Source organism: Pseudophryne corroboree, chromosome 3 (genome assembly GCF_028390025.1).
Source record: "Pseudophryne corroboree isolate aPseCor3 chromosome 3, aPseCor3.hap2, whole genome shotgun sequence".
Taxonomy (NCBI): domain Eukaryota; kingdom Metazoa; phylum Chordata; class Amphibia; order Anura; family Myobatrachidae; genus Pseudophryne; species Pseudophryne corroboree.
This window is the reverse complement of record NC_086446.1, coordinates 355,624,164-355,635,767: the sequence shown is the minus strand read 5'-3', so window position 1 is coordinate 355,635,767 and position 11,604 is coordinate 355,624,164. Positions and strand designations below refer to the sequence as shown.

At 46.4% G+C, this 11,604-nt stretch overlaps 1 protein-coding gene across 1 annotated transcript; it reads left to right on the top strand.

Moving 5' to 3' along the window:
* Nucleotides 1–8,216: 8,216 nt before the first annotated feature.
* Nucleotides 8,217–10,058, top strand: LOC135057263 (SCAN domain-containing protein 3-like). Its single transcript, XM_063963155.1, has one exon. It carries the CDS (start codon nt 8,217–8,219, stop codon nt 10,056–10,058), a length of 1,842 nt encoding a protein of 613 aa, XP_063819225.1.
* Nucleotides 10,059–11,604: the final 1,546 nt, after the last annotated feature.

The following is an 11,604-nucleotide window of genomic DNA, read 5'->3' as shown; positions in this document are numbered from 1 at the left end:
ATAAAGAGTAGAGATGTGCGGCTGGCACTTTTCGTGTTTTGGTTTTGGTTCTAATTCCACTTTCGTGTTTTGGTTTTGGCTTGCCAAAACCACCCTTTCGTGTTTTGGTTTTGGATCTGGATAATTTTTTAAAAAAAACATAAAAACGGCTAAAATCACAGATTTGGGGTAATTTTGATTCTACAGTATTATTGACCTCAATAACATGCATTTACACTCATTTCCAGTCTATTCTAAACACCTCACATCTCACAATATTGTTTTTAGGCCAAAAGGTTGCACTAAGGTTGCTGGATGACTAAGCTAAGCGACACAAGTGGACAACACAAACACCTGGCCCATCTAGGAGTGACACTGCAGTGTCAGACAGGAGGGCAGATATAAAAAAAAAGGCCCCAAACAGCACCTCATACAAAGATGTAGAAGAGGTGCAATGAGGTAGCTGTATGACTAAGCCAAGCGACATGGGACAATTGGCCCATCTAGGAGTGGCACTGCAGTGGCAGACAGGAGAGCAGATATAAAAAAGCCCCCAAACAGCACCTCATGCAATGATGTAGAAGAGGTGCAATGAGGTAGCTGTATGACTAAGCCAAGCGACACAAACAATTGGCCCATCTAGGAGTGGCACTGCAGTGGCAGACAGGAGGGCAGATATAAAAAAAGCCCCAAACAGCACCTCATGCAAAGATGTAGAAGAGGTGCAATGAGGTAGCTGTCTGACTAAGCCAAGCGACACAAATAATTCCTACTGGAATTATACAGCAATATCACTGGAATTATATGGCAGTACCACAGGACATATACGGAAGTGTCAGACAGGATGGCACTTTAAAAAATTAGTCCCCAAACAGCACATGATGCAAAGAAGAAAAAGAGGTGCAAGATGGAATTGTCCTTGGGTCCTCCCACCCACCCTTATGTTGTATAAACAGGACATGCACACTTTAACAAACCAATCATTTCAGCGACAGGGTCTGCCACATGACTGTGGCTGAAATGACTGGTTTGTTTGGGCCCCCACCAAAAAAGAAGCAATCAATCTCTCCTTGCACAAACTGGCTCTACAGAGGCAAGATGTCGACCTCATCCTCTGATTCCTCACCCCTTTCACTGTGTACATCCTCCTCCTCACAGAGTATTAATTCGTCCCCACTGGAATCCACCATCACAGGTCCCTGTGTACTTTCCAGAGACATTTGCTGGTCAAGGTCTTCCTGGAGGAATTTATCATTCATTTTGATGAACATCATCTTCTCCACATTTTGTGGAAGTAACCTCCTACGCCGATCGCTGACAAGGTTACCGGCTGCACTAAACACTCTTTCGGAGTACACACAGGAGGGGGAGAAACTTAGGTAAAATAAAGCCAGTTTGTGCAAGGGCATCCAAATTGCCTCTTTTTCCTGCCAGTATACATACGGACTGTCTGACATGCCTACTTGGATGCTGTCACTCATATAATCCTTCACCATTCTTTCAATGTTGGCAGAATCATAAGCAGTGACAGTAGACATGTCAGTAATCGTTGGCAGGTCTTTCAGTCTGGACCAGATTTCAGCTTTCGCTCCTGACTGCCCTGCTTCAACGCCAGTGGGTGGGCTAGGAAATCTTATCCTTTTCCTTGCAGCGCCAGTGGCAGGAGAAATTGAAGGAGGAGCTGTTGACTGGTCACATTCCGCTTGAGTTGACAATTTTCTCACCAGCAGGTGTTTTCACCTCTGCACACTTGTGTCTTCCGGAAAGAGAGATACAATGTAGGCTTTAAACCTAGGATAGAGCACGTGGCCAAAATGTAGTGCTCTGATTTCAACAGACTGACCACCCTTGAATCCTGGCAAAGTGAATGAAGGGCTCCATCCACAAGTCCCACATACTTTGCTGAATCGCTCTGTCTTAGCTCCTCCTTCAAATTCTCCAGCTGCTTCTGCAAAAGCCTGATGAGGGGAATGACCTGACTCAAGCTGGCATTGTCTGAACTGACTTCACGTGTGGCAAGTTCGAAGGGTTGGAGCACCTTGCAGAAATCATTCTCCACTGCGCTTGAGTCAGGTGCATTCCCCCTCCTTTGCCTATATCGTAGGTGGATATATAGGCTTTAATGGCCTTTTGCTGCTCCTCCATCCTCTGAAGCATATAGAGTGTTGAATTCCACCTCTTTACCACCACTTGCTTCAGTTGATGGCAGGGCAGGTTCAGGAGTGTTTGCTGGCGCTCCAGTCTTCGGCATGCAGTGGCAGAATGTCATAAGTGGCCCACAATTGTTCGGGCCACCGACAGCATCTCCTGTACACCCCAGTCATTTTTCAAAAAATTCTGCACCACCAAATTAATTGTATGTGCAAAACATGGGACATGCTGGAATTTACCCAGATGTAATGCACCCACAATATTGGTGGCGTTGTCCGATATCACAAATCACTAGGAGTGTCTGAAGGCTGATAATGTTGATATTATTTTAAACCATAAAGCTATACCTCTAGATACACTTTTACCGTGGAGCCGCTATGGCCGCTAGACTGAATACACGTGCTACGCACTTTGTACGCTATTTGCGTAGAGTCCCGTACGTGGTACGTACTTGGCGTACACACGCCGCGCTGAGTGTACAGAGTACACACAGCGCACGCACACACAATTGATAACCTTTAAACCTTGTTAGTGATACATTGCAATGATATGATTACACTTTAAATCCTTAGCAGCAAAGTACTGCAACGATGTTATACCTTAAACCTTACGGTATAAAGTACCCGCAGTGCGTACACCTTATTAATGCTTATAAACCTTATACAGTTAAATATGCTTTTAAACCCTTGCAGGAAAGTGAGGACACAACACCGATTTGTAGTTGAAACCACAGGGTTCTAAGGCCACCGTGGATTATTGCAAAAGGTAAAACAGTACAAATCATACACTACAGGCTAACAAGATAAATCTAAAACAGAGTAATGGCTACAGAGAATGTACATACGTGAGAATGTTCGCAAGCGCAACCCGGCCGGTCCTCCGCTTGTCAGCTAGAAAGCGTTCAGAGTCTTCTGACCGGCCAGGCAACAACGGTCTTTTTATACACAACTTACATACACAATACAATGGTCACTGTAATCTCATTGTCCATTGGACACAGAGATGTGTCTTTTCATTACAGGTAAGGTCATAGGTCAGTGGTTCCCAAACTGTGCGCCGCGGCTCCCTGGGGTGCTGCGGCGCTGTGACAGGGGTGCCGCAGCCTAGCAGCCGCTTGTCCGCATTTTTTTTTTTTTACTTCCGCCTGTCGCTACGGGAGGGGAGTGCTGGCAGCAGGAGAGGCAGGCCAGTGTGGCCGGCACCAGGACGGGATGTGCTGTGCGGAATGTGTTTGTCCGCATGTGGCTACGGGAGGGGAGTGCGGGCAGCAGGAGAGGCAGGATCAGTGTGACAGTGCAGTCCGCTCAGTTAGCCGGCGCCGGGGTTAGCGGGTGCTGGCGTCAGCTGCGGACATACAGTGCGCACAGTTAGGGGGGGGGGGGGGTCAGGGGGCGAGCAGGAGGGAGAGAGTGCAGGCTGATTACCACAGTGTGCACAGAGCCGGCGCCCGGAGGGGAGGGGAGGGTGCAGGGAGAGAGTGCAGGTGGCTGCTGCAGCTGGGCAGTGTGGAGTTAGCCGGCGGGGGAGGGAGGAAGAGGAGAGCTGCGGCTGGCCAGTGTGGAGTTAGCCAGCGCTGAGGGGAGGGGAGGGGAGTGTTTGTGCGGAAAGTGCTGTGGCTGTGCCCAAAGTCAGCCAGCTCAGGTGCTGGGGGAGTCACCCTGTGGGGAGGGGAGGTTTATTGTGCAGTTTGTGACCGGGTGCTTTGGGGAACCTGTGACTGGAATCAGCCGGCAGGGGGTACAGGTGTAAGCAGGTTGCAGTGGCTGAGTGCGCTGAAGTGGCCGAGGAGTGCGTTGAAGTGGCCGAGGAGTGCCCTGGAGTGGCCGAGGAGTGCCCTGGAGTGGCCAAGGAGTGCGCTGAAGTGGCCGAGGAGTGCCCTGGAGTGACCGAGGAGTGCCCTGGAGTGACCGAGGAGTGGCCGAGGAGTGCGCTGAAGTGGCCGAGGAGTGGCCGAGGAGTGCGCTGAAGTCGCCGAGGAGTGCCCTGGAGTGACCGAGGAGTGCCCTGGAGTGACCGAGGAGTGCCCTGAAGTGGGCGAGGAGTGCCCTGGAGTGACAGAGGAGTGCCCTGGAGTGGCCGAGGAGTGCCCTGGAGTGACCGAGGAGTGCGCTGAAGTGGCCGAGGAGTGCCCTGGAGTGGCCGAGGAGTGCCCTGGAGTGACCGAGGAGTGCCCTGAAGTGGCCGAGGAGTGCCCTGGAGTGGCCGAGGAGTGCCCTGGAGTGGCCGAGGAGTGCGCTGAAGTGGCCAAGGAGTGCGTTGAAGTGGCCGAGGAGTGCCCTGGAGTGACCGAGGAGTGCGCTGGGCAAGGGACCTGACGGCTGATTGAAGTCCTGGCCGCTGTGACAGAGGAGCTGGCTGAGAAAGTGAGTAAAATATTAATATTAATATGTGATACTGTATGTGAGATGCTGCATAGGGAAATCTATAGGAGGGGGGTGCCTGCTATAAGTGACTTATATGCAGAGGCATCTACTGGGAGGAGGGGAACCGTGTGCAGACTACGTGTGTGGGCCCCCTCCTCTCCCATAGTTAGCAGCGCTGCTGATAGCCCTCTGAGCACTAGAGACTCTACAGTGCATGCGCAGGACGCCGAAAAAATAGGTGCAGCGCCATTTTTTCGGAGTCCTGTGCATGCACTGTGGACTCTGGCACTGTGCCAGAATCTCTAGTGCTTAGTGTGCTAGCAGCGGCGGTGGCGGCTACGGGAGAGGAGGGGGCCCACACGAACACCGATGGACGCCGGAAAGGTAAGTATCGAAAAAAATGGGTGCAGTGTGTGTGGTGCGGCCCCCCTCTGGACCCAGGGGCCCGCACACTCTGCACCAGTGGCGGAACTAGCGAGCAGTGGGCCCAGGTGCGACCAAATGCTTTGCCCCCCCCCATCCCATCCAAGTCCACCCCCTCAACCCTGGAGAGGATCTGGTGAGGGGAATTTGCTCAGGGCCAGGGAAATGGATACCTAGCAACAGTGCCGTAACTAGACATTTTAGCGGTGTGTGCAAGAAACGGCATCGGAGCCCCACACAATGTAAAACAGGGGCAGTGCAATTACACCAGGTAGAGCCCCTTATACACATTACGGCGGACAGATTCCCCTTTGTGCACATTACAGCAGAGAGCGTCCCCTTTTTAAACATTACGGCAGACAGCTTCCCCCTTTTTTACACATTACGGCAGACAGCGTCCCCTTTTTTGCACATTACGGCAGACAGACAAAATATATAGATAGACAGACAGATAGAGAGATAGGTAGAATAGATTATACTTACAGTCTCCGTTGGCAGTCGGGCTCCTCGGTGCAGGCAGTCACTGTCAGGCAGCCGCAGATGCCAGGCAGGGGAGAAGAAGGAGGAGGGAGGGGACTCAGGAGCTGCAGCAGCGCACTGTAATTGGTGGAGGCGCTGCTGCAGCTGCAATCCTCTCCTTCACCATAGGCTGCCCTCCGCCGCTGTGAATGCTGGGAAGCGCTTCCCAGCATTCACAGCGGTGGAGGGCAGCCTATGGTGAAGGAAAGGGACAGCAGCAGCAGCGCCTCCACCAATTGCAGTGTGCTGCTGCGGCTCCCTCCTCCACCTCCCTCCTCCTACTTCCCCCCTCGTGGCGCGGCGCTCCTCTCCTCGGTGGACAGCGGCATGTAATGAGTCAGTTTGACTCATTACATACTGCGCTGCTGGCTTTGGGCCCCTGGACAGTGGCAGGCCCCAGTGCAAGGCACTGCTTGCACTGGCGGTAGTTCCGCCACTGCTCTGCACCCATCATATATATGCCACTGCTTATATGAGGACAAGCTGGCAAGCAGGTGGGAGGGGGGGGGGGGGGGGGGGTCTTGGTGCATGGATGCCCTGCAACCTTTTAGATTGATTTGACTTCAAAAAAAAACCTGGTATTTTATACAAAGCCTCTTTTTTTTTTTTTTTAAATGGATGCATTTGCACTGCAAAAAGACATAAAAGACATAGGGGAATATTCATGTATGCTACATAAAATAAATTGATACCACTATAAATCGCATCAGTTCGATGCGATAAATAACTTCGGTAAGTAGCAATTCATGAATACTTTCCGGCAATGGGGGTGATTCCGAGTTGCTCGCTAGCTGCTTTTAGCAGCATTGCACACGCTAAGCCGCCGCCTACTGGGAGTGTATCTTAGCATAGCAGAATTGCAAACGAAAGCTTTGCTAATTTTCTCGTAACGATTACCCCGCAGTTTCTGAGTAGCTCCAGACTTACTCAGCCATTGCGACCAGCTCAGTCCTTTTCGTTCCTGGTTTAACGTCACAAACACACCCAGCGATCGCCCAGCCACTCCCCCCGTTTCTCCAGCCACTCCCGCGTTTTGAAACTCGAACGCCTGCGTTTTTCTGCACACTCCCATAAAACGGCCAGTTTCCGCCCAGAAACACCCACTTCCAGTCAATCACACTATGAGCAGCACAGCGATGAAAAAGCTTTGTTATGCCGTGAGTAAAATACCTAACTTTTGTGTAAATTAACTAAGCGCATGCGCTCTACGTACCTTGCGCATGCGCAGTAAGCGACTAATCGCAGTTTAGCGAAAATCGGCAACGAGCAAACAACTCGGAATGACCCCCAATGTGTGGTATCTCGGGCTCCAGCGGCGCTGTCTTATCCTGCGGTCTCCCATTGCAGTGTTGGATTCAGCCGGCGGCTCCCTCTACACATGCAGAGGTCTCGGGACGCTGCAGGGTGGTCAGGGAGCAGGGCTATGGCTGGGTGCTGGGCAGAAAGCAGGGAATCACTCATGGTACCCATACACTGTGCGATTCTTGGATGCGTTTTGAACTTTTTAGTTTAAATCGCATCACTTGTAGTTCAAATCGCACTGTTTCTTTTGGCTTGGGATGCGATTCGCGCTCCCACATAGTTCTCATCGCAAGCCAAAAAAGGATTTTTGTACTAATGTATGGTGATGCGATTCAGCTACAGAGCTGGGATGCCACTGAAGAAGTCAAGAACTTCTCCACGGTAACCTGCTCCGTGAATAGCCCGAAGCACAGAAAAGGCCTGATTTCCGCAATATTTTATACCATTGCCCAGCCTTAATTGTGCGACATTACTTTTTCAGTGAAAAGTGTATTTGTATTGGATATTATAATGGTAACGGGGCACTGTAGTGTGTCATAATCTGATCCACTCATTGTAATATAGCACTATAATGTTCCAAAATGGGGCACTGTAGCGTGGCATAATTTGAACTGGAGGGCACTGTAATGGGGCATAATATGAATTGGGGACACTGATAATGTGAATTGGGAATACTGTGTGACAAAATATGTACTGGCAGCCCTACAGTGTGGCATCATTGTAAACTATGGAACTACAATGGTTCATAAAATAAACTACAGGGCATAACATTAACTATGGCAGTACAGGTTGAGTATCCCTTATCCAAAATACTTGGGACCAGAGGTATTTTGGATATCGGATTTTTCCGTATTTTGGAATAATTGCATACCATAATGAGATATCATGGTGATGGGACCTAAATCTAAGCACAGAATGCATTTATGTTACATATACAACTTATACACACAGCCTGAAGGTAGTTTTTGATAATATTTTTTATAACTTTGTGCATTAAACAAAGTGTGTGTACATTCACGCAATTCATTTATGTTTCATATACACCTTATACACACAGTCTAAAGGTCATTTAATACAATATTTTTTATAACTTTGTGTATTAAACAAAGTTTGTGTACATAGAGTCATCAAAAAACAAAAGTTCCACTATCTCACTCTAACTCAAAAAAGTCCGTATTTCGGCATATTCCGTATTTCGGAATATTTGGATATGGGATACTCAACCTGTACTATGTTTCGGAAAATTAACCATGGCACTATTAAGGGACATAATATTAATAAGTGTTGCGGAGTGGTGTCTCTCAAGAACCATTGGGACAGAAGCCCTACAAATATGTTGCTATGGGGCCCAGAAAGTTTTGGCTATGCTTTTTAGAAGCACAATTTTACTTCTCGTATAGAATCTACACAGGATTTGCCTTCCACTTAAATTAATTTATTGTGATTGCTCCAGTACAGAATAATTTAGTTGCACAAAAAATGGAAAGGTTTTTGAACACTGGAAAGAAGTCTGGTAGTAAAGAAAAGGATGAAGAACCACAGACCAGCGGCACAGTCGGGAAGAAAAGGAAACATCGCAGATACGACAATACTTACCTAGACATCGGTTTTACATCTGTAGATGTCAACCATGAAGAGCGTCCACAGTGTGTACTTTGCTTGAAAATATTGTCAACAGAAAGCATGATTCCAAGTAAACTAAGACGCCATTTGGAGATCAATCACCCTAACATGGCTAAGAAACCGCGTGATTTCTTCAGCAGAAAGCTAAAAGAATTAAAAGGACAAAAAGGCACATTTTTTAAACAAGCATCCATACCAAGCTATGCTTTGCTTGCATCCTACAAGGTGGCACATAGAATTGCAATGTGTAAAAAGCCTCACACCATCGCAAAAGAACTGATTTTACCGGCTGCAGTGGATATGGTTAACATTATGGTTGGGGAATCAGCTGGAAAACTGCTTTCAAAGGTACCTTTATCAAACAATACCATCAGTCGCAGAATCCAACATATGGCTGAAGATCTAAATGACCAGTTAATTGAAAAAATTAAAGGGAAGGGTTTTGCGCTGCAACTAGATGAGGCAACAGACAGTAACAAGGATGCTCATTTGATTTGCTACACACGCTTTGTAGATTGTGACAATATTGTTGAAGACCTTCTCTTTTGTAAAAGTATCACCGCCGGTATAAAGTCACAAGACTTGTTTCAGATCATTGACACTTTTATGAGTGAAAACCAGTTAGACTGGACAAAGTGCTTTGGTGTCTGTACTGATGGTGGTCGTTCTATGTCTGGCTGTTATGGAGGATTGCAGGCACTCATACGAAGCAAAGCTGCTGATGCACTTTGGACCCACTGCATTATCCACAGGGAAGCCCTTGCATCAAAGCATCTGAGTCCTCCACTGAATGCAGTCATGGAAAGTGTGTTGAAAGCTGTGAACTTTATAAAAACTCGGCCACAGAAGGCAAGGTTTTTTAGACAAATGTGTGAAGATATGGGCTCTGAGTACACATCTTTGTTGTATTACTGCAGTTCACGATGGCTCTCCCGAGGCAATGTACTTTCTCGTGTTTTTAAGTTACATCAGGAACTCTACTCATATCTTGTAGAAGAAAAACACGAGTGTGCCAATAACTACTTGGATACTGTTTTTTTGTCCAAGTTAGCCTACCTGTGTGATATATTTGATAAACTGAATGCATTGAATCTCTCACTGCAGGGAAACAATACCCACATTCTTAAACTCTCAGAGAAGGTATCAACATTCAGGAAAAAACTGTTTCTATGGAGAAGAAAATTAAATGAAGATTGTTACAATGACTGTTTCCCCATGTTGCATCAGTTTGTTACATCAAATGATGTTTGTTTGACACATGAACTTAAATCAGTTTTTGAGCAGCACCTAACAAACCTCAGTGACTGGTTTGAAAAATATTTTCCTGAAAAGTTTGTATGGATCCAGGATCCATTCAGTACTAGGGCCCCAACGGAATTTACTTCTGTAGAAGAAGAAAAACTCATCGAGCTCTCCTGTGACAAGACCTTGAAAGTAAAATTCAGCAGCATGGGACTTGAAGAGTTTTGGATATCCATTAAAGATGAATATCCGATACTAAGTGCTAAAGCACAGCAAATCCTCGTTCCTATTGCAACAACATATTTGTGTGAAGCTGGGTTTTCAGCAGTTGCTGTAATAAAAAGCAAGTACCGTTCAAAAATCAATGTGGAACAGGAAATAAGGGTGGCAGTGTCCAAGCTGATCCCAAGGTTTGAAAAGTTGTGCAGTGCACAACAGGCTCACATATCCCATTAATAAGTGTTGAACTTTTTGAACACTCTTTAATAACTGCCTACATATTGTTGTTTTATTTTGTTTGATGTTATTCCTGTTAATGAGTGCTGTTAATTGTTATTTAAAAGAAATTAAAGAGAAATATTTTCTTCTTGGATTTATGTTTATTATTTTTAAAACAGTTAATAAGTCATTTTTTCCACATCTAAATACTGATAACATTGTTTTGACCCAACTACTTTAAAAAAAGGGACAGTTCGGTAATTATTTTGGCTTAAGGGTGCCTTGAAAAAGTCAGGGAGACCCAAAGGGTGCCTTGGACTAAAAAAGTTTGGGAACCACTGTCATAGGTTGATTTGAAAAGGTGGGCGATGTCTTTCCCCAACTGCTCTTGTGGGTGGTATCCTCTGGATTCCCGCCGCATACATAATATACAGTAAATACAGTTAATATCTATATTCTACTTCTGCACATAACTATACGCTGGAACATGCGATTTTTCTCTAACCAACACCGGAATGTTACCCTTAAAATACCCTACAGCTGGATACTAGACATCACCTTCCAACCTTTATCTGACCCTTCCTATCATGCAAAGGCGAATCCCTTAGTCCTGGAACTGTTTAAACTATTGATACTCGCTGATGTGGTGCAAGGGAGTTATATCTAAAATGTACACTATTTGGGTAAAATATGTAATGTTCTAATAACCCTCTATGCGCTCACAAACTCCGCCGTAAATACCCATACCACGCGCATGGTCGCAGGAGCGATCCTACGCAAATTGCGGATATGTGCACGCACGGCGGACTGAGTGCACGCGCAGCGGGCATGTGCATGGGGTTAGTACAGGGTATATGCATTACAATATTTTTCGACTTTGACAGTACACCCTTTGGCAGTCAACAATAACTGCCACTATCTAAACATTAAACAGAAAAATATACAATACAATATCTACAGATGATTGGATAAAAATATACAATACATTATCCATAGATGAGTGGATGGTAGGAGGAGAGGTGTAGGCGGGAAATGTATGACCTAGTGGGATAGTAAAAGCATGTATGTATGAAATCCGTGTCTGAGGGGCATGTATCATCGTGCCGTATATGTTCTAGATAAGCTTTGAGGTATTGCGAAGTATACATTAAATCCTTCTCATCCCGTATTAGGGGTCTGTAAGTGGGCCAACAAACACTACCGAGCTCTTTTCGGCTTTTTGTTTCAACAAATGGGGTGCACATTTAGTTGATGATACATGGAGGGGGAACACATGTGAATGCTAATATGTGGATATCACCTGTCGACTATGTGTGTCACTACCTGAAGGTTGTAGAGATGAAGATAAGAAACATATCAAAAATACATTCACATAACATTTGCGTAATCATTCTTGGGTGTTGATTGAAGTCTTCTCCGGATGGGTGTGTTTTTGCTTAGGGAAAACAAAGGAGAAACGGGTGAAAGAAACGGACCGTGGAATCACGTCTTATCACAACATTGTCTCTATTGATGGGTCATAAATTAAACCAGTTGCTGTAACAATGCCCCCGCTCCTTAAACT

Coding starts and splice junctions, on each gene's coding strand:
- LOC135057263 (XM_063963155.1), top strand. CDS start 8,217: ATGGAAAGGTTTTTGAACACTGGAAAGAAGTCTGGTAGTAAAGAAAAG.